The sequence below is a fragment of the Acartia tonsa genome, chromosome 6 (genome assembly GCF_053477335.1).
Source record: "Acartia tonsa isolate MP-2025a chromosome 6, ASM5347733v1, whole genome shotgun sequence".
Lineage (NCBI taxonomy): Eukaryota > Metazoa > Arthropoda > Copepoda > Calanoida > Acartiidae > Acartia > Acartia tonsa.
In genome coordinates, this window is record NC_137265.1 from 22,006,362 (window position 1) to 22,031,306 (window position 24,945).

At 31.6% G+C, this 24,945-nt stretch overlaps 1 protein-coding gene across 1 annotated transcript; it reads right to left on the bottom strand.

Annotated features, from left to right (window-relative positions):
• Positions 1-1,492: 1,492 nt before the first annotated feature.
• LOC145322107 (uncharacterized) lies at positions 1,493-23,235 on the bottom strand. Its single transcript, XM_080163889.1, has 21 exons — positions 23,097-23,235; positions 21,948-22,004; positions 21,589-21,650; positions 19,427-19,524; positions 17,806-17,859; positions 17,322-17,452; positions 15,943-16,024; positions 15,410-15,492; positions 14,799-14,906; positions 14,238-14,339; positions 14,038-14,151; positions 13,916-13,973; positions 13,633-13,791; positions 13,165-13,293; positions 10,430-10,532; positions 9,842-9,935; positions 9,496-9,564; positions 7,271-7,337; positions 6,874-6,954; positions 3,057-3,132; positions 1,493-1,869 (listed from the first exon to the last, which is right to left on the bottom strand). Exons 1-21 carry the CDS (start codon positions 23,141-23,143, stop codon positions 1,721-1,723), a joined length of 1,923 nt encoding a protein of 640 aa, XP_080020015.1. The 5' UTR covers positions 23,144-23,235; the 3' UTR covers positions 1,493-1,720.
• Positions 23,236-24,945: the final 1,710 nt, after the last annotated feature.

Below are 24,945 nucleotides of genomic sequence, written 5' to 3' on the forward strand. Positions count from 1 at the left end.
AATTGTAATAAAGGTTTCTAAAACTTTTCTCCTCTTGTGGATTAACGTAAGGTTGTCTTTTCAGCATCTTTTCAATCATTCATGGGTTTTATATATTTTGTGTTTTTTTCTTCAGATAACAAACATTGAATCACAAAACTATGAAAGTCTAAAATTAGTGTCTCACAGTCCCGATCAATAGATTGTATTTTAGTGTACCGCTAAAAAAACCTTGCTTTATTATGTAAATACGTATATGAACAAACGTCCTTTAGATAAACAACCCTTTGAATGCACTAGTTTTATCGTGAAAGTCCTAATTGTGCATGGTGATAAGTTGCGCCTGTTTTTGGCGAATGCATTCCTTCTGCTATATCTATTTATGCCGCACAGCAGTAGGAACCATTTTTAACCCCCCCTACAACAAGCGGATGCGCTACGTGTTACATCCCAGTCGTGGTGATGGAACAGACCACCGCCACTTTATTTGGTCAGGGAGGGAGGAATCATTGGACTGTTTGTTACACTAGTCACCAAAGTTTTATAATAATGTTTAATTATTCGTTGGCTTAACAACTTTGGGGACTTTCATTGAATTAAAATTGGCTGATTCAATTTATTGAGTGTCCATACTTTTCAACCACCAATTATAATCTATAGAAGGGGTTATTGTGTGTATCATCATTGGGGATGTACATCAATTTATCGGCAAATGTCTCATCCCTTTATATCCCTGGTATTCGTTTCAAGCCTATTTGTTCAAAGAGAAAATATTGCTAGCTGAAATATTACTTTGAGTTCCAGTATAAAAGTTTTCATAAATTGCAGGAACTGCTCTGCAAACTTTTATTCGGGGCTCAGTTGCCGCAAGCTGGTCGCAACGGTTTGGCTGCTTAAAATACTATTTCAGCGATTGGTATCAATTATTAGAACAAATTAAGTTTTTCCAGCTAAATTTTATAGTTATATTCATCTCATTTTATGGCAACTTTTGGCGGTTTATTTGCGGCTACCCGCGGCTGCCTAGCTCTGCTTTTCTTATCCTAACTGGCCCAAATTTGTTCAACTTTGATTGTCATAGCCGGGTAAAGATTTATAGGATATAAATAACTAAAACACATAATCTTTTGACAGTGAATTTTAATAAAATTGAAAATTATATAGTAATACTATACATCATTTTGTTCATTTTTTGGAAGCGAAGCATTTCTTTCACTAGAGTGTATGCATTTAAAATTTATTCAAAGGAAAAAACAGTTTAACATTTCAAAGTTTTAAATTAAAATAATAAAATAGGTTTCTGTTGTATTCCCTAATTGTATTATCAAAAGAAAAGAAAAAAAATCAATAGAGGAAGAGTGTTAATAATATTTATTCTAGAAAAGATGTCGAATGAGGTTTAAATGTTGAAAATCAAATATCTATTTGACAGGATGATTTTAGTAATAATTGGAAAAAAAGTATTTAGGAGTTCTGTAAAAGTGTGAATAAGAAATAATAATTACAAAATTATTTATTGGAAATATTTTTTAAAGAATTAGTTGGAAATGGTTTTGATTTAAATAGATAGATAAATGAAGATATGAACAGTGTCATGTATGATGTCATAAAAATACGTCTAAATTCATCTCTTTTTGAGGGGTTTCCTTTCCCACTTCTCCTCTCATCCATCCCTTTAAGACGTATTTTTATGACGTTAAACATGACGTTTTCCGTATCTCCTAGATAAATTTAGTTGACATTAAGCAGTGTGAGGGAAAGGACAACAGGACTGGTCAGTATTCTTCAGACTCTGACAATGGTGGAACATATCCTGTGGGTCCCAGTATTGTTTAATACTCATCAGCTGGCCAACATTATCTCCCCAGTACAGTTTCTTCCAGTCAATGTCTAAAAATTACGTTTATTATGTAATGACGTTTTCTTATTCGTTGGCTTAACAACTTTGGGGACTTTTGTTGAATTTTGATTAGTTGATTCATTAAGTTCATTCATGTACCAAACCTGTAATCTAAAAAAAAGGGGTACTTTTGGTATCATCATTGGAAATGTACAATTACATCATTCTAATGGTCATTGTCTTATCTCTTTAGATCCCTGATCATTTACTAAGTATATTTGCGATAACTTTTATTTAATAGATTCTTCCAATTTTTAACATTTACAAAAGGGCCTGCTTTATTGCTTCAAGATCCATGACAGATCTATATAGGAAATAAATGTCTATAAATAAGCTCAAATTTTCCAAGGAATAATCGTTTAAAACTCATAGTGCTCCAATAATCCATAATAAACTCTCATTGCCCAGAACGATAAGACCCATTATTTACTTTATTAAAAATAAATTCATTTTTTTCATTTCATGTTGCTATTTACATTATATTGATGTAATTAATTTATAATCATAAAAAAGAAAATCAAAATTTATAATATAGTAAATTTAAGAAAACCCTGTTTTAAAAGAATTCGATTGTGGCGACACTTCCTGTGTGTTCAAATATTGAAACTAAAATTTTAATCATATTAACCCTTTGGTGATGGTAAACTGAAAAAAAAAATATAATTGAAGAAATCTTAAAATCATTTAAATTATTAAATATTCACTACTTTCTTTTAGATAATAATGGCCGGGGCGGAATATTGATTTATTGAGAAATAGATAAATAGATATATACTTATAGAACACTAGCCAATAGCGAGATATAGTTATATCGAGCCAACTCTAGTGTCCAATATAGAAGAAGCTTAAAAAATGATTCATATTTAGAACTAAATCTACTTCTTATGTCCTGGTGCTTTCCCTTAAAGTGCCTAGCACAGAACACCCCTCATAACTTTCATATAAATGAGAGTTGTGTATTTCATTCTTGAATAGCCCTTGCAGAGCCTACACCCAAAGAGGCCTAAATCTGCGATGCAACCCCCTTGAACCAATATTAACCTAACTTAACCTTACCTGATATAAGAAAAACTAACCCCTCATTTTTTTTCAATTAATTTCAAATCAAGGGAGGGGTGTTTCTGTTCTTTGAGAAACTTAAATTGGATAGGTATACCTTTCCTTGAAACTAAGTTACCTTGCTTAGTAGAGCAGCTAGGGAAGTTGTAATATTTGCTGTATTCTTGCCCAGCTAAATTGTTGTCAATCTTGGCCTAAAAATATCAAATATAATTAAGTTCATAGTAGTTTTTTTTATTGTATTCTAACTGACTTTCCCCGGATATTAAAATGAAAAATTAAATGATTAAAACAAGTTTTGTTAGCCCCGAAGGCCGGTGATAGCAAAACTGGAAATAATCTTATGATTTTGTATTGATATTCGTGGGAAATTTTCTTTAATACAATGCTATACATGATTTTTCAGTATTAATGAGAACTGGTTTTAATCCAGCGGAAATTAATCGCTTTAGAAGCCATACTGGAAAAAACTTGTATATTTTTGTAATAAAATAATTGAAGCCATATCCTCTTCTATGTCTGTCCCTACCTTCCTTGATACATATTTTAATGGGGGGGGGGGGAGAAAACCCCTCCTGGCACCACCAGAAATATCTTGTGCACGCCTTTGGTTGCAATGATAGACAAACAATATTGATGACAGATATAAAATGCAAGGTCAACCAAAATATTATTATTAAAACTAGCGGCTTCGCCCCTAGCCTCTAGGGGCTTTGCCCCAAGAGATGACAACAACAAAAAATTAAAAAAAAAAAAATAAGAAGAATTAAAGAAATCTTCTACAAAAGAAATTTTCTACAAAAGAAATCTTCTACAAAAGAATTCTTCTTCAAAAGAATATTTCTACAAAAGAATTCTTCACCAAAAAAAAAAGAAAAAAAAAAAAAAAAAAAAAATGGGGGGAATTTTTTTTGTTTTTGGGGGGGTTGGGGGTGTCCCACCCCCCAAGAAAATAGCTTAAAACCACCACAGGACCAATAGGTATATACCCTGAAGAGTAGAATCCAATCGGTTCAGCGGTTACCGAGATCTTAAGGGACAGACAGACGGACAGACGGACAGACGGACAGACGGACAGACATCAAGCTACTTTGTATTATAGATACAACAAGAAACGAAAACTGTACCTAAATGATGCTTGTTTCAAAGAATGTTTTAAATGACTAAATGATTTGTATGTCCTTTTCAAGTTTTTTTTAGGGCTGATATACTTAATTCATTTCTACACTATATCCCTCCCACCCCCAAAAATAAAACAAGATTGATTTTTATAACAATTTACACCTTTTTAAATAAAAAAACCTAAATGCTTCAGCTCTTCACATGAACAAACATTAAATATTTCAGACAGTAAAATAAATCCTGATAATAATAAATATTGAAAATGACTAAGATATGCAAAATTGTATAATATATAATATAATATTATTTTAAAACCACCATGGATATTTTTTTTGGCTAAAAATACCTAGTTTTAGCTGTTTTAAATTGACACCGAAATAAACTACGTTTTAAACTTAGTTTGCAAAGTCCAATAGTAGCATAGCGGCGGCTTAAGTAAAGTCAAATCAGCCAGGAAGCAACGGAGAATGTTACTTAAATCAACCATCACACCTTTCTTACATCCATTCTATAAAAGTAACAGGATGTTTGCCTGTTTGTGTATGTGTATGGAGCTAAGCTAACCGCTCAACCTATATAGGAACCTTTTATTGGGGAGTTTAACACCATCCTCTCCAGACAAATTGCCTCTACGAAGAAAAGTGAAGGGTTGACTCCCGCCCACCTCTCATTTTCTCTTAGAGGCCTCTAGGCCTCTAATAATTTTATATGCACATATATACCATTGGGAGTGTCAATATATAGTCCAATCCCTGAATTCTTGACACAGTCAAAAAACTTTGCAAAATTTATTTTCAACTTGAGATCAATTTTTGACAAATAATGACATTGGTTGGTTCATTAAGTAGTAATATAATGTAAAAGCTCACTAAACTCTGTAAAACCTTTAATGCCAGGGATTTAAGTGGATAAGAGACATGGACGATAAATTAATGTTTGTTCCCAATTACGCTAAGCAAAAATACGAAACAAAAAAATGTGATCCAATAAAAGTCTCCAAAGTTTTTTAGTCCAAAACAATGATAAAATTGGGGGCAAATTATAATTTTACCTACATTCACTCAACGCCCTCCTTCCCTTTAGGATACACTATCATTATTTTTAAATTTTATTTTAATAATATTTTTCTAGTTGTTATACACCCCACCCCCTCCCCTTATTGGAATCCTTAAGGATGTTAATTTCATAATCACAAAAATTGTGTCTCAATTGCAAAAGAAAGAATTATACAAATAATTTTATTTTGATAATAAATGTAATGTTGTGAACCAATTTTGTATTTTATTTATGATTTTTTCTGTCTCGTCTAGCGGCACTATGTGTTGTTTTACTTAATGGAGCAACCAAACTTTTTATTGTTGTTTCTCAAACAATTTTGTTTTCAAAATATTCAGGACTTGCAGTACAGCTGCTTATATTATCTCAGACTTATACTTTTGTTTGGAATCAAATTCTTTTTAGAGAAAATATATATTAGAAAATTTAGACCTATAAACATTTTAAAATTTTGCTCTATTTTTTGTTTATTGCCTGTGGCATAAACCTCAGGGAAAGAGGGGACATTAGACTTAAATCCTACTGGAACCCAAAGTTATTTACGCTCATTCTTTTATTTGCTTAAATCATAAAACTTTGGGTACCCAACTCACCTAATCTAGAACTAAATGTTGACTTTAACCAACTGGGTAATTTTGTTTACATAGTGGAGTGTTCATTAATTTATGGCCCATTGTATTATTCCTTAACATTCCCGCATTTACGTATATAAACATATTGCAGATTCGGATTTAAATCCCCTGCAAAACTCCAAGCAAAATGTACAATACATGAAGAAAAAAAACTTTTAAAGATATCTTTTTTAAACTAAATTATTTGCATAAGGAACTTGGTCCCTTGAGTTTTTATTATTGTTAGTGGTGACATTGCAAAAAAACTTGCAAACTATTATTATACCAGGAGGGAAGATCAATAGATGATAAAATAATCTTCCCTAAATACATATAGGTTGCAGAATTTGTTGAAATAATTCAAAATAAAGATTACTTAATAGACAACTGCCCTCCCCCTCCCCAATCCCTGATTTTTCTTTCAAAACATTATCTTTTAACAAAACTTTGATAATAACAAGTTTATTGCAACATCATAAGAAATTTTTTACACTAAATCATGCAAAATCTGTATATAGCCATTTCTAAAAAAAAAAACTTGTAATAAATTAATTTCAGTTGAATTTGGCGAAAAAAAATTAACTAACCCCTACTCTCTCTCTCCAATGTTTATCCAGGGACAAGGGAATGCTATCCTGACAAACAACTCTAAAGGAAAATTTCCCTCATAACCCCCTCCCCCTTTCAATCCCCTTCTTTCCCATCCCTCTGCACTTACATGAAAAAAAAACTATATCACCAGATACCCCATAAGGTTTCGTGATTTTGTTGTAGAATTGTTGGTTAGACTGGCTACCCCTGATGTTTATCAAAAAACATTGGACACAAACATGTGAAACAGATTAATTCATCCCAGTTATCAAATCCTAATATCCCTGAGTAGTGAGCAATAACTAAATGCTCACATGAAGGGAGGAGACATTGGGCTGTTTATTACACTAGTCTCATAAGTTTTGTACTACATTGTCGTAAACAAATTTGGCCACTTTTAATGAATTTTGATTGGTTCGTTAGTTAAGTTAAGTGTCCGAATGTTTCCACCACTAATTTTAATCTACAGAAGGGGTAATTTTGTGTATTGTCATTGGGTATGTATATAAATTTGTATACCATTGTCTTATCCCTTTAGATCCCTGAAATGCTTACCCTCATCTCATTAACAACTTGGGTACACTGTGTATTTTCTGGCTTAAACATGCACGTCAAATTTATCTCCACAGAGTTGTCCTAAATTAAAAAGAATTAGTTTACATTCTTTTTTTTTAATATCCATAATATACAAAAATCTGGAGAGAGCTTTTAAAAAAATTACTAAATCAGAGTTTGAAAACCTGAAGGAAACAAATATTTCAGATATAGGTAGAGAAAACAAAGAGGTTTTTTTATGTATAGATTTATACGCTTTTGGCAGCCATCATTCATATGTAATAAGGTATACAAAAGATCTTGATTATCTAACTTAATGATTCTCATATGTCTTTTTTTTACAAATTTAAGTTGACTTAATATATACAATTTTCTCCAATAAATCAAAATATATTACTTGATGTTCGTCTTTGCGAGTTGAGATGGGGTTAGTAGAGGAAATCTGGGTTTGTCCTTGACGATGTCTAAATAAAAAAAGATATTATTGTTAAAAAAGCAAAGAAGATTTCTTATTAAATCAGAAAAATTAGCAATTTACTCTATCAAACATAAAAGCTCAAGCCATTTTCTAGATTTTCTTAAAACCTGCTTTTTTATATTAAGTAGGGTCTGAGTGTTCTTAGTCGAAAATACATTCTAATAGGCTGATCACATAATTTTGGGCATTAGAACTTATATGACTTGATAATTTTGAAAAGCATCATTTCGTACAATTTATCTGTTTGGAAAGTCTAAATATTGACTTGACATATAACAAGCATAACTATTTTTTGTTTTATTGTGCATATATTATTGTCTGTAAACCTGAGAAAAGATGGTGCATGGCTTTGTTTAGTCCCAAGATAAATTTAAACCTTTTCAACACATGCTTTCAAAATTAAATTTCTGTTTGCACAACCATGATATCAAGTTGAAATTATGATGAATACTTTTTTTAAAACCAAAGTATGATTCTAGTTTATACTATGAAACATTTAAAAATTTTTAATTTGAAAAAATAAATTAAGATTACATTAACAATATTATAAACAAGAATATTGTGGTAAGAATAAATGTATTTGAATAGATATATCATCCAGAAAACTCCTGGCTCAAGAAGTGGAGACCCTTATCGTCTGCTAGCAAATTGCTTTCTGTTCATTTTTAGCGATCTTTTTTTATTTCCGACGCTATTAGGTGATTCGAAAGACCCAATACATAATCAGAACGGAGTCCATGCCCTGCGAGTATTGTTACATATAGCTCATGCCACCTCTAATTTGTTTACTTAATTTGGTATCGACTTTAGAGGTCACTAGAGGCATCACATCAAAAATAATTCAGATGCGGGTCAAATTTTATAAATGGGTTGATTTAACTTGGAAGAACCCAAACAGATATTAAAAAAATTTCTTAAACAATTACTGTTTGTAAGGACTCACTGTAAGAGATCTTTTGGTACAAACAAACAAGAAGCTTCTTCCAACTGCTAATTATTTTTTTTCATCAAAATAATTTTAAAAAGTTTTGATAACCCTGTGACAAAACACTAAACAAAGAATAAGAGTTTTATTTTTAAACATGGAAAAGTTATCTTATACTAAGAAGATTCCCGCCATTTATTCCTATTTAACATTATAGAAAGATAGTAGGAAATAAATCCTTATATAACAGTCACAGGATGTCAGAGTGTGTGTCTATCTGTCTGTGTGAACTGAAGGATCTCACTAACTGGTCAACCATTATGGTTCTTCTTTATAATGTAACTTCTCCTAGGTCCTGGGAAGTTTTAAAAAAAATTAACCTTCTTTGGACGTAGTCTAGTTATTTATAAATTAATTTACTACCTTTTACTTCATAATATATCTAATTATACTCTTGTTATTTTATCATGTTTCATTTTTTGATTACTATGGAGGCTTACCTCCTTGTTTTGTTTAACCTTTTGTGCAAAATGCATAAACTAGTAAATACTTTTCCAACACGGTTTCGAATCTGATTCGTTTCCATTTGCTAAATATTGGTTTTTCACCGGGATGCATTCAATGGATTGTCAACGGCCAACTGTATATAATACACAATAAATATTATATATTTTTCTCTTCACGCTTAAACCAGGCCTGATTGAAGTAACATATAAAAGGTCTTAAATTGACATACCTGGAATATGAAATTGCCTTGGAAACCTTTATTTTTAAACAGGGGATATGCCCTTGAACTTAAGACGCCTCTCTATGCACTCTTGGGGGGGGGGGGGGGGGGGGGGGGCTTTTTTTCTACCTTTCCCAAAAAATTATAATACTTCCCTGGACCTATAAGAATATTCACTGTATTAAAAAGAATAAAACGTATTGGTCCATCGGTTAGCAGGATCCACAATTGCACATACAAAGACAAACAAACATCATGTTAATTTGATAAAAGCTATTTATATATTAAATAGTATTTCTAATGTTTTGTAAAAGTAAAAAAACTGAACGACCAGGTTTGCTGGTGTTCTTCGATAGGAAATACAAGGCTAGTGTTATAAAAAATGTTTACAATTATTGGCATTAAAATAAGAGATATATAAAAATAAACTAAAGGATTAATTGAAATTGGAATATAATACAAAGACAAGGTGATTTTAATAAAGAAAAAAACCTGAAGTGCAACATCCAGAAGCAGAATTCACATTGTTTGGACACCACTGGTGATAGGAAAAAGGTTCTCCTGAAGGGAAAAACACCCATTTAACAAATTAGAAGGCATACAGTACTAAGTTTGACTTTTGTTTTTTTTTAATGTTGAAAAACAAAAACAGGATTTAATTAATTTGCGGGTAGCCCCAGAAGATTTAATCTTAAATCTAGGAAAAAATTACCACCCGAACTATCTTATTTTAAATTTATAGCACTGCTATAAATAATTTTTCGATCAGCAACGTTTGTTTTAGACAGACAGAAGGACATTTAACTACCTCACATTATTGATTATTAGCATGACTTACTTCATTCCAGTGTAAGAGTCATGTATAAATTGTCCAGCGAATGGAGCTGTAGAGGTGAGAGAACCATAGTTCAAAGAGATGGAGGAATACTCTCCTGTTAATTATAATTGTTATTATTATTTATGTAAACTAGCGGCTACGCCCCTAGAAGCCTCTAGGGGCACTTAAGTTAGAAGGGGGAAAAGTCGACCTCATCCCATATTAAATTTGAGTTTCAAAAGAATAAATAAAATATTTTTGAGAAAGAGGTAGGTGAAGACATAGGCGTCCAATGGGGGGGGTAATGGGGCGATTACCCCCCCTTAAAAAAATTTTACCCCCCCCCAAAATAAAAAGCTTGGACGCCCCTGGGTGAAGACACCCTCCCAAAAAATAGTTTAAAACCTTCCCAGGACCTATAATAAGCTTCACTGTAAAGGAAAACAATATCGGTTCAGCGGTTAGCGAGATCTTTTGGAGAACTCCTTATGTCTTATTTGTTTTTAATATTTAGAATATATACTTTAGCTTGATTTTGTGCCTTTATAAATTTTGTTGAGCTTAATATATGTTCTTAATAGTGAGATTTGTAAATTAAAATCTTCTTACCTGCTCTCCACACTTCTTGTTCCTTTTCAATTTCTTCATACAAAATGTTGGCAACTCTGTCAAACACAAAATGGAAACCTCCAGTCATTTGACCACCAGAAAGCTAAAGTAAAGAATAAGATATTCTTCAAAATGTTAGCAACTCTAGGCGAACTTAATGTAAAACTTCCAGTCATTTGGCCACCAGAAAGCTAAAAATAATTATTCTTCAAAATGTTGGCCACTCTGTTTAACACAAAATGAAAACCTTCCTTCATTTGACCTTATGAAAGCTAAAATGAAGATAATCTTCTAAAGGGACAAGGCCCAAATTGTGTTAAAATTGTGTCAAAAATGAGGATTATCCATCTCTTTTTAGGGGTTTTCTTTCCCACTTCTCTCATCTCCCTCATTTTAGACACAATTTTAACACAATTTGGGCTTTGTCGGATATCCGGCCGGTTACCGGATATCCGGCATTTGAAATCAGCCGGATATCCGGTATCCGGTATCCGGCCAAAAAAGTATCCGGCCCAACCCTAACAATTTTAAAATCTTGAGTCATTTGACGATTGAAAACTAGAGGCAGCTTTTCAAATGTGGAAAACTCCAAATTACATACAAAGAATATTGAGATTTAGAAAATCAAAATTAAAAAATTATACTAAAAGAAGTAAAAGTTTTATTCAAGATTTTCAAAAATTGTTTATATTAGTAAAAAAAGAAAATACAATATCAGGAGATATTGTTATGATGTAATTTCTATATTTATTGAGTTATTGAATATTTGCAACTATCAATCAATGTAACAGCAAGGACGACAACATTCAAAACACTAAAATGTAACCCCTTTGGTTCCGAAGGCCTTTATAAAAAAAAAAATTAAATGCCTTTCCAAAATATAATTTTTTTCCAGATTAAGTCAAAGATCTTGGTAACCGCTTTAAATTTAGGCTATGATGTTCAATGAATATTGGTTTAAACCATGATTCTGACTTGTTCAGGAGACATGTAATTAATGCCCTCCATTATATTTCTCCTATATAGTTACTGGCAAAACAGATATAATGAGTTTAGATTAGCTACAAAAATTTATGAGGGGAGTACCATTTCATAACTATTTTTGCAAACAAATATCTAGAAAGTCCATTTTCAATCATGATTCCAAATATTTTGGAAATATTTACAAATGAAATTTCACGAACTTATGGATAGGACAATTGGATCCAAGGCCTTAGCCCCTTTGTAGCCTAAAGATAGTTAGGGGTAGTCAAACAACTGCATTGAGTTGACCTAGCATAAACAATATAAACATTAAACATAATCAATTCCAAAGTTTTTTTCTTTGTAAAATGAGTACCATCCCTTTTAGATTTAATTTTATAATTGCATTTTACATCATATATTCAATATCCATAGCTAAAAATACTAGTACATAATTATCCAGTTATATTCTTGTCATATCTAAAGATCCAAAATATAAAGTATAAATTTTATGACACAAATAGAAAAAAATCAGTAGAGTTCTGATATAATAAAGGCAATGTAAGAAAAGAGAAGAAAAGACCCCCAATGTTTCACTATTATTCTAACTTCCCAAACACTATACAAAAGTATTTATAGTTGATTTCAAAAGGTTTTTGTGAATATAAATATAACCTTTAATAATAGTGAAAAAATTAAAATAAGTCTTTTTCAGGTAAATGGTAAAATTATACTTTTTTTATGATAAAAAATATAATTAAGCAAATAAAGGTATACCATTGAATCTATTTCCACATTAATTTGCTATTTATAATACAAAGTAGAATGAATGTCCAATCGTCTGTCCGTCTGAAGCTTCAGATCTTAGTAAAACCTAAACTAATGGGGCTTTACTTTTCAAGTAAAGGAATCTCTTTGCACCTGTAGGAAAAAACCTACTAGAAGCAATAGGCAAAGTTACTAGTTTAGACATATAATAAATAGTACTTTGTACTTTGTACCTTTAACTTTATTTTTATGCAACTGGGGCCATTTCCACCTATATCAATTTGCTAGCCTGACTTCTATTTTAGTGACAGCCTGCCTGCAAAGCAGTACAGCTGCAAGGCTGACATTTTCTGACATGAAAATGCTTTAGAATATCAATAAAATGCACTTAATTTTATTTTTTTCTTTCTGAGAATAATAAACATACAGGAGGGTCAAAAAGTTTTAAGTACACTTAACAAAAAAATTATTTTGAAAAGTTTTTCTTTCTTCTATTTTTGTAAGCGTAGCTACTCTATAATTTAGAGTATGAATATACAGTACATGTAAAACAACAAATTCAAAGACGCTTCTAAAATATTTTTAATATCTTAAGTAAAGAAAAAGCAGGTAATACTTTAGTTCTGAAATTTTTGCACACTTTTTAATGGAACACTCTGTATATATGTTTCTTTGCAATACAGTATAAATTTAGTGAAAGTTAAGTTAAAATTCTTAGAAATTAGTCTCTTAGTCTGCTCTCCTCAATTTTTCTACAAAATATAAACTCTTCTCAGAATGTTTGATGGATATCTAAACTAGAAAACTGAGAGCTTCAAAATTATATTATCTCAACAGGTCAAAGCTTTTAGGTCAGAAATTTTGAACAATTCTATTAATTTAGGCCTATTAGTATTGTATTGTACTCTATTAGATGTATTATATTTTGTAATGTCAAAATTTAATTTTGTTGGTCTATTTAACTTTAAAAATTTCTTATATATCATTTAAGGATAAAAACTTACTGTTTGAATAGCCATAGTATTAAGAATATTATCCAGAACAACTTCAACACCATTGGCCTTGAGAAACTGAACAGCAGGTACAGGAGAAGTAGTTCTGCCAGCTCCAAGTGTAATATCAGTTACCATAACCTTAAAAGATAATTTCTATCCTATTATCTTATTAAATAAAGTATTAAGTAATACTTGTAAGATTTTAATAACTACAGAACAGATTAGATTTTTCAATTTTATTGAAGCCTCTTATAAGTCCTTGCATGGTTTTAGGCTATTTAATTCTTATATATAGGTTTAGTTTTTAGATTGTTTTCCTATATTCCTTACTTCTTGGAACACACTGATCCTAGATGCTAGGAGCACATCTGCTAGTACATAAGAAAGTATGGCAAATTAAAATAAAATTATAAAAGACTCAACAAAAATAATATTTAGGACTTGGCATTGATTTAAAATATATAATGCACTTTTTACCTGTACAGGGAAAGCTTGCTTGCCATTAGTTACTTTGAGAGCCTGCATAGCCAATGGGAATGCTCTCATGAGTGGAGCTAGGATGGGCCTCTCCCAGAATCCATCAGCTGATATTTGGTGGTTGATCATGAAACTGTATTTGTCAGTTGTTTTGGTGACCTAATAATATTGATGAAATTGATGAAAATTACATCCTCTTTTTAGGGGGTAGGGTTATTTTGATTGAATTTACCAATATACGGTTATATTGATATACACTGAATAGTTGTATAAGATAAACAACCTGAAGAAAGTGATCAACATCAGCTTCATTATCCAACCACACAAGAATAATTGCTGGCCTAAACAAAAAAATTATTAACAAATAAAAAAATAGATATAAATTTAAAAGAAAAGTTGATTTACCTGGTTTCTGGTTCATCATGAAGAATGTAGAGGAACTCTGTAACAATAGCAAGACTGCTACCAGCACCTCTCAGTCCAAAGAACAGATTGTTGTCAGGAGTGTGTTGCACTACTCTAAAAATATATAGATGTATGATATAATTGGTTGTTATTTGACAACTGTGGTATCTAAAAATCAGCCATTAATATAATTATCAGACCTGCCATCCTCATATGTAGTTTTGTCTTTATCAACAGAAACAATGCTTCCATCAGCAAGAACAGCATTCATTCTGATAATACCTTCAGCACCATATCCATACCTATAAGTTAAAATTGTTTGTTACTAGAAGAAAAAAGTATGATAATGATTTGGTATTCAAGTAAAATTTAATTTAAGTAAAAAATAAACTTAGGGTTCTGAAAAGATTACTATTACCTTATTGACCCTTTATTGAACTAAATAAAAATTGTACCTCGTCGTTTGTATATAATTTTTGATATCTTATAGTAAATGGAAGAATTATAATCTGAATATAGTTCAAATAGCCTTTTTTTTAAACTGTCATTTCCTTCCTGTGACCAGAGAATGTTGCTATACCAATATAAGATAAAGCATAGGTCCAACATATGAGCTACTATGAAAGTTAGAACTTTCAGACAAAAGTTAGATGTCTGCAATAGTATTTGCCTAATACAAAGTTCAGGCTCTACATAATTTCAAAATTTTTTCAAAAGAATTACCTACCTCCTACCCCAACTTATAAAATCAAATTGCATACTTATTCCAGGTACCAAGCCAATTGACTCCACCTCCTAGAAGGAAACCTCCAACTCCAACACTTCTACATTGACCATGAGGATAGCTGGTGTGCTCAGGATCCAGGGTTCTGCAAATATTCAAAATAGTTTACCTCAAAAGTTGTAAATAGTTATTTATTTCATCGTATTATAGAAAGCTTTCTGCGGATATCAAAATGAAAAACTTTAAGATGAAAACCAGTTTTGTTAGCCCCAAAGGGCAGAAGGCTCGGGTAACAAAACTGATATCAACAATATGATTTTTAATTAAATATTTTTAGAAAACTTGAAATAATACGATACGATATATGATTTTTCAGTATGGCTTATAATTGGTTCTAAATACAATGGATAATAATCCATACTGGAAAGATAATTATTCCACTTTTAATTAAATTTGCATGGGTATATAAGATGTCATCACAGAAACTAAATAATTGTCACAATTCATCCAAACTTAATCAAGTCAGAGATTATCTTTTTTGTACAAATGTTGCTAAGCATAAAAACAACAGCTTTTAAGGCAATCACAAGATTTGTCATTGTTTCTAAACAAAAGTATTTCTAGTTTTGAAATAATTGTTGAAAATACCTTAGAACATTTCCCCAGATAGCTCCAGTACCTAACCAAGCAGCATCACCTGTCTCACTCTCTGCTGAGGCTACTCTTTCAATCTAAATTGAAGTGTGTCACAATTTACAAATATGTTAATATACCACTTTTTGGGAAGTTGTTTATAATATTTAATTTCAAACCTTTTAATCATGTACAACCAGTGGTATGCACAGGGTTATACTGATTAAATAAATTTTGACACCCTTCTTAAGCCGAATTAAGTTTAATACAAAAGTAGAAAAGCGTCCTTTGACAAGTAAATTGATGTAAGTAGTGTGCAAATTTTTTTCACGGTCTCTTGAATTTAAAGGGGTTTTTGGCTTTTTTAACCCTACACCCAACTTGACTGTTTTTGGTGGGTTTATCACGGGGGTGTTGACCCTTCTCAATAAGGGTAAAACCTTAATTTTGCCAGGAGGGGTGTATACTCTACATTTCTCCCCCCCCCCTTAGAAAGACTCTGTTTATAATATTTTACTTTAGCAGGTATAGTTTATTATAATCCTCACCCTGTTGAAGTTGGTCATGACAATGTGGATAGCATCCTGTTTGATCCCATTACAAGTGTAGCTATGTCCACCACTTCGCACACTAGAATAGAAATATATGACAATGTGGATAGCATCCTGCTTGATCCCATTACAAGTGTAGCTATGTCCATCACTTCGCACACTAGAATAGAAATATATGACAATGTGGATAGCATCCTGCTTGATCCCATTACAAGTGTAGCTATGTCCACCACTTCGCACACTAGAATAGAAATATATGACAATGTGGATAGCATCCTGTTTGATCCCATTACAAGTGTAGCTATGTCCACCACTTCGCACACTAGAATAGAAATATATGACAATGTGGATAGCATCCTGCTTGATCCCATTACAAGTGTAGCTATGTCCACCACTTCGCACACTAGAATAGAAATATATGACAATGTGGATAGCATCCTGCTTGATCCCATTACAAGTGTAGCTATGTCCACCACTTCGCACACTAGAATAGAAATATATGACAATGTGGATAGCATCCTGTTTGATCCCATTACAAGTGTAGCTATGTCCACCACTTCGCACACTAGAATAGAAATATATGACAATGTGGATAGCATCCTGCTTGATCCCATTACAAGTGTAGCTATGTCCACCACTTCGCAAACTAGAATAGAAATATATGACAATGTGGATAGCATCCTGCTTGATCCCATTACAAGTCTAGCTATGTCCACCACTTCGCACACTAGAATAAAAATATATTACAATGTGGATAGCGTCCTGTTTGATCCCATTACAAGTGTAGCTATGTCCACCACTTCGCACACTAGAAACATAGTTAATTAGAATTTTTTAAAAAGAATCTATAAGTATTGCTTGACTCAACCCACTTACCATTGACATAAATTAATAATTAATATCTTATTTTCTTCTTTGGCTTGAGGCTTTTTGTATAAGAAACAATATTTCCTAGTTTAAAACAAAGTTTGCCTCAAAAATCTGTTTTTATTAGTTAAAACAATAAAGTCCAAAATCATATGCATTGGAATAATGTTTTTTTAGGCATTCTTTGTGAAAACGGTGAAATAATTTCTTCTTTTACAAAATGCCCAAGGTAATGAAGAAAATTAGATATTACAAACTGACCATTCTAGCAACTCAGTTGGTATCGTTAAAAAAATGTATTGTGTATTATTTTTAATTAGTTATATTGAAACCGGGCCATACGAAAAGCCAGTAAAATTAATGTAATTGTTGCTTTGTCTGTGAATGACTTTTTTTTAGCAAGAGTAGTGGCAAATCATCGTCTTGAAAAAAGACAATCTTACAGTGTTCCTGCAGGTCGTACTTGAATTTGTAAATTAACCAATTTTAAATGAACTCTAAAACCTGACCTGATGGGAGTGTTGTAAGCTTTAGCAGTTTTTAGAATATGGGAGACATCTTGTGCAGTTTTTGGAAGTACAATGTACAGAGGTTTGGCTGTACACGCAGCATTAAACACTTTTCTTTTCTCCTCATATTGCTAGGTATTTAAAAAGCAAGGTTATGTTCGAAAGAAAAATCTTTTAAAATCAAAACAGATTCTTTGAAATTATTGGACATTGGCATGTATTTTTATCCGTGTATCCCAATTAAGTGCATATTATATTTATGACATTTTGAAACAGCAGAAGCTCTATAATTAAAGTATGTCCGAATATCAATAAGATCTTATTATATGGTGTGGCCTTTGTCTTGGTTTAAATTATAATATAGAATAATAAAATTTTCTTTTGTTATTTCGAATTTTGCATTTTTTTATTGCTGCACTACTTAAGCATCCTTTTTTTCATTAAAAAATCTGTCAACATTTTTTTTATTTTAAAAATACTTTACCGGATTATTTCTATCCAGAATGTCAAATGCTCCATTGTTCAAAGCGTTGTACAACTGAAATAAAACAAAAATAATTGAAAAATAACAAGGATGACAACATCCATAAAAGCGAAGCTCTAAAACGGTAGGACAATCGGACATTAACACTTGTATAATGTCAGAACTGAATAATCAGAATGTAAATGTAAAAGAGTCAAAGCAAAATTGTAAGTAAATTTGATGAAAAACTGCTTTATACAGAACTAGCGGCTTCGCCCCTAGCCTCTAGGGGCTTTGCCCCAAGAGGTGATAAAAAAAATTATGGCGAAAATCGTAAAGGACTATGGAAATCTCCTTCAAAAAAAAAAAAAAAAAAAATGGGGGGGGATTTTTTGGTTTTTTGGGGGGTTGGGGGTCCCCCACCCCCCAAGAAAATAGCTTAAAACCACCACAGGACCAATAGGTAGATACCCTGAAGAGTAGAATCCGATCGGTTCAGTGGTTACCGAGATCTTAAGGGACAGACAGACAGACGGACAGACAGACATCGTTCTACTTTGTATTATAGATAATGTTTATGGACATACTTTCATTTTTAGGACTTGATTATAGAGTTGCTTCGCTTATAATATTGTACTTTGTTGTCCCAGGAATCGGTATACCAAAAATCAGACCAATCGGATAATTAGGTCGCATGCAAATTTATTGTTAAAAATGTAAAAACATGTTTAAAATGGACGTACGGACATTCTAGTAATGATTATAGAGTTGCTACGCTTTCTAACTCGTACCTAACTTCTACAGGAATCAACATGCAAAGTTTGAAATCGATAGGACAATTCTAACATGCCTAAATTAACGAAAAAAACTATCCGTTACGGACGGACGGACGGACGTACGGGTGGACCGACCATAATTATAGAAAAGCTTCACTTTTAAAAAGATTATTTGTTTCTAACTGTGGCTTAATCATATCAAAGTACGAACGAATACATTAAATATCTATTTGTTGAAACTTCATATTATTTTATCTAATTTCACTCAAAACCCTTGTCGAGTACAAAACCCATCCCTTCTCTCTTATTTTTAGTTATCTAAGAATAATGGAAGAGGTGGAATAGTTTTGTGTGTGTTTGTTATTTGAATTTAGGTTAGATTTGGTTAGGTTATAGTGGGTATTGGGTGCCCCAGAGTATAGGAGATTACAATAGCCGACTTGACACGTAGAGGAAAAGCACAGTTTTACCTCTACAAATTTTTATTTTAATCTATAGAATAGTTTAATTGATATCAATTATCATGGATTCATCATTGGGGGTATACATCAATTTACCATCCATTGTCTTATAAGTAGAGGATTGTTCCATATGACAAAACGGATGGACGGGGACCAAGAAGAGTAGCGACACTACATATACCATTTTAGAAAGTTGGATTATGAAAATTTACAGGTTATATCGGAGGGCAGAGGTTTATAATAAATAGTCATCAAACAGATGGACTGACAAAGTTGTTTACATAGGTACTACGAGGTAAAGACTTACGTCAAATATCAAAATCCTAAGATCAGAGGATTTGGCTGTTTGACAATCAGGACGGACCAACCAATAAGAAAAGCCTAGCTACCCTTTATGTAACTTACGTCGGAGGTAGGACTTCTACAGGTTCTAATATCCGAGCAGGTTGTAGAGTAACACAGGTAATTGTTAACTGTACACTTCACATCACATCTTTCATTGCCTATATATAAATCTACATAATATCTCTGTAACAGCTGGTGAGTTATATTTTTCAAAGATAGAAAGAGACAAGACATAGGAGAAATATGTTTCTTTGATTATTACAGACAGACTGACGGACAAATGAGTTATAGAGTAAATGTTTTTGATTTAAAGACTCTTCACAAAAAGATTCAGTCGCATATCTTAGATGGCAGCAGAGTAAATTATCTATATACAATGTCCTTCAGAGCTTCACTGACGGACCGCCGGACCAAGTAAGTTATATACTAGATGCTCATTGGTATAGGGAATCTTCAAAACAAATTGCACTGTCTTTCTTGAATAGCAGCCAAGAAATTCAAGTTTACCCCATACCATACATCATACACAAATCGAAGAAAGAAAGACTGCTATCAGCCAGATATTTTGTATTATAGAGTAGCTTCGCAACAAAAAGTATTTTTCTATTCTAACATCTCTATTGTTAATTCCAATGACGTATTAGATAAATATTGAAGTTGCTTTGTGTTATAAATTGATAAATTTTACTTTTCCTTAATAAAAATACAATTTATGTACTGTATCTTTTTAGCTCACTTTTAAATAAAGATATTTATTGTTGTTATTATTAATTATCCCTGTATAAAATGAACGGGATGTCAGTCTGTTTGTCTGTCTGAGCGTTTGATCTATACAGAAATCACCGTTACAGCAAAAATAACTCATCATTTTACCTTTAATTACATTCATCTTAGAAATTAATATTTAAGGTGGTGGGTCTTACCCCTCCTCCCCTCCTTCCCCTATCCTCAATTTAAGTTAACCCTAGAGGGGCTACTGGGAGAACCTTATGGTTGTTATTGAATAGATAAAACTAGTTTTTCTTACGTATAGCAACTATGAGAGGCCCTGTTTTTATTATTTTCTGGTCTGTCATTTGGAGTAAGTTTATATAATCTTTGTTGTTTTCTCAGTTTCTTGGCATTTGGATGCACTTTTACCAGGGATATTGAAGATAAAGAAAAGACAATTGACGATAAAAATTGATGCAAACGTCTATGATCAACAAAATAACCCTCCTTTTTATTAAATTTAAGAGTAGAAAATTTTCTTATAAAATGAAACCTATTTTCAACTTAATTTTTTGTACTTTCTTTATTGATATAATTTACAGCATGCTATTGTTCAACACATATTTTATAAGACAAATTATAACAAACACAATTATTTTAAAAATATTGCCTTTTTAAAAAAATTGTTAAAAGATTTTCCACAAAGATCCATTTATCAAAATCAAACACGTTTACTTCACGTTTATTTGAAAATATTTATTATTAAGAATGCCTTTTTGTAGAAGCTCTTTGACATTCGATATTGAATTGAAATCATTTTTGTTGCTGTGCATTTTAGCACAGGAATCACTTTAACAAAAAGGTCATAAAATATTATCAAAACAGCACAAACTACTCCTTCATTAAAGATAATGAATGTAGAATGTATTATAAAAATATGATCGGGGAAAAATTGTCGTCAGTTTAGGTTGCTATTTTCCCTGTCATTTTTGGTCACATCGTTTATCCAGTAGGAGAGGTTGAGATGGAGGGATATGATCGTAAATTTAGCCCACTGCGTGTTTCACTGTATTAGAGTAAATGAAAATCAAGTGTAAGATCAAGGTAATAATAAATCATTTTTTAAGAAACCCTTTGTTTCTTTTTGCTTTTGTGTTTTTTTAAAAGAATAAAACAATGCAATTTATTTGATATGCGGAAATCAATTCACACATTTTTGTTGCAGGATTTCATTTTGTATTACAAGAAACTGAATTTTTCCAACTATAGTTTAAATTAAAAATATTGATGTCTATTAATTACAAGCTTTTTTTTGTCAAACAAGGACTATTATATTCTATTGCACAGATGAAAAAAAATAAAGAAAGGATATTAAATTGTTCTTCTAAAAAACAGTATGTGCCCCAAAGACGCCTCTAGGGGCATAGACGCTAGTCTATATAATATTTTAAATGTGATTACACATTCTTCCCAAAGGAACGAAGCTACCAGATAATTACAGAAGTACTTACATGATCTGCTTGAACACCAATTCTTACACACGTCAATATTCATGGAAGTTGTTCCACAGCATCTAGGAAAAGATTATATGTAATACATTGTCCAAAAATGGAGAAACTTGCTTTTATTTTTGTTTATTACTTTAGGTCTGGTTGGGTTAGGTTACATTGGGTGCTTGGTAATCCATCATGGGTAATTTAAGGTTCTTGAAGAGGTTAGACTTAGGAAAACAATTATCCCATTAAGAAAAAAGGCGGATGATCCAGTGTCGGATAGGTACAATGAGGGAAAGCACCCTCATTTCTATAATCTATTTATGACAAATGTTGACAAAATAACACAAAAGATTGTCAGGAAATAAATTGCTTACGCTGAATTGAAGATATTTCCAAAGAAACCACCACCAAACCATGCATTAGAGCCAGTACTGAAATAAATACACATATTCAATATTAAAATATCCAAAAAGTAGTAAACTTCATTGAAATATAATACATGGAAAAGTAATGCCTCTTTCAAAATGGTTTCGAATTCGGTTGGTATTCACTGGATTAAAACTGCTTATGAGCCCTGAGCCCCTTTGGAGGTAATATATCGTAATATACAAAATATTCTAGAAATTATAATAGTTATTTCTCGTATCGTATTATAAACGGCTTTCCGCGGATATAGAATGTAAAATTATAAGATTAAAACTAGTTTTTTTAGCCCCGAGATGACGAAGTCACGGGCTAAAAAAACTAGTTTTAATCTTATGATTGTACATTTCTATATTCGTAGAAAACTGGATATAATACGATGCTAGACATAGTTTTTTCGTATGGATGAGAACCGGTTTCTATCCACCGGATTCGAATGAATACGAGAAATAAAATTATAAAATTTGTTGACATTTTCCTCTGGACCATCTTATAATTATTTATTTTGCTATCCGCGGAAAGCTAACCATAAAACGATGGTGTAAAAGAATCACAGCATCGTATTAGGCGTCTCTCGGCGGATATTAAAATTAATTATTATAAGATTAAAACCAGTTTTGTTATCCACAAGGGGATTTTTACTTTAATATTAGCGGAAAATTGTCTATAATGCGACACAATACAGGATTTTTCAGTGTAGCTGAGAATCCGGCGGATATCAATCGGTTTCGAAGTCCATATGAAATTTTTTTAACATAAACATTAGGCTATAAGGATAATTAAATAGAATGAATGTTAAGAAAGACAAAACTTTCAAAACCTTTGTGATTTTTTTTATCAGAATAATTAAGTTTGATTTTATCGCCAAACCTTTAACTAGTTGCTACGATTCTTGGGAGTGTGGAGGTACCCTCCCCTAAAATATAAAACTTCCCAGGACCTATAAGAAGCCTTACTGTAAAGGAGAACAATATTAGTCCAGCGGTTAGCTATATTTTTCGGTACAAACAGAGAGACACAAATTTAGACACCCTGTTACTTTTAAATAAGGATTTACAAAATAATTTATTATTAAATTCAATATTTGTATATATTCTTACCAGAAAACTGAAATAACCAGTAACCAAGTTATTGGAAGGCTATTCATGGCTGCCTGACAATAACAAACCCACCAAATAAACTGCAGAAAATTTCTCCCAGATTTTTATTTTAATATATTTCTATTCAAGGATTTTAGCAACAAAAGTGTTATGTATATAAAACATTTGTTTTGGAAATTAGGGTTTTTGTGATTTTTAAAAACTAAACTGGTATTAATATTATGATTTTTGTTTTACTGAAATGTTCATGGAAAATTGTCTGCTATACGATGCTAATATACGATTTTTCAGTATTGCCAAGATCGATGGGATAGGTAACTTTATCCACCGATAAATCTTGATTCAATAGATGTATTACCCTAGATGGGCCGTCAGATTAATTCCAGTTTTGTTAGTTCCTAGAGGCCTGAGTCCCTTTATGATAAAATCGGTATAAATTTTAAGATTTGTCTTTTAGTATTCGTGGAAAGTTGTTTGTAATACGATGAGAAAAATGCTTTTTCAGTATGACAACCGATTCTAATCCAGCAGATATCAATTGGTTTCGAAGTCATACTTGAGAAAATTCATGCGATAAAAAAATGAAATGAAATTGATATAAATAACCGATTTTAATTATACGCGTAGCATCTCTATAAGTTAACGGATATATCAATTTTGCAACATATAAATAATGTTACTGTTCGTTTAATAATAGTCGTATCTTATTTTTTTTTTAAATCGTCATAACCCTAATATTATTTTTTAACAATTAAATAAAAATATAATACATTGTAAATAAATAAAAAAATATGTTGATACAGCTTATTTATTTTTAATAAAAAGAGTTGAGTCACGTTTGAAAAATAATAAAAATGGTAATCCATTTCAATGCAATGAATTTATTTTAAAACGACTCCTAAACCATTCAATAATAGTTTCTTATTGCTTCGTTTTATAGACAGCTTTCCGCTGATAGTAAAATTAAATTTATAAGATTAATTCAGCTTTGTTGGCCCTCAGTCGCCGAATGCATTAGCCAATAAAACCAGTCATAATTCAGCGGATATTAATCGGTTACGAGGCCATACTGGAAAAACTCTTACATACATATTTTAGAATGAGTTTTACCAGTTGGGTTCTTAAAAAACTTCTTATTGATTATATTAATTTACCGACTAAATGGTATTTATGATACTTGTTTGATAACAAATAAGTGCAATCTAGACAGGTGTGTGACAAGATATTCCTTTCATTTACATCAGATTTTTAGTGTGCATTATCATCCACATTTTATGGCATCTTACTGGATTTTATAGTGGCAACAGAACATAATAACAAATTCAAACATAAGATATTGTTTCTTAATTATGAAGTTAAATCCTGGGAGGAAGGGGACAATGGTAACCAAAGTTATATTACCAATTTAATCTATTCGTTGACTCACAAACTTTGGACAATGGGTACTTATTGAATTTTGGTTTTAAACTAGTAGTGGCCAAACTTTTTAACCACTTATTTTAATTTACAGATAGGATTTAATCAATATGGAAGGATTCATTTTCTGGTTTGATAATAATAGGTAGTTCTGATGATCCAATAATATTATACACCTGTGGAAGTAAGTGTACACTTTGTTATATTTTCTTGAAAAAAAAGTGTACAACAAATATTAGTTCACAAAACAAGAATACACAGATTCCGCAGAAAAAAAATACTTTTGCCTCCAAACGTAAATAAATAAAATCATAGGGAATGTATATCATATCTCATTTAAAAAGAAGCTTAATCACTTAATCACCCATCATATTGTTGGCTCTAATGACCAGATATTTGTCTGAAATTTACATAAGCATTATGTCCAACATAT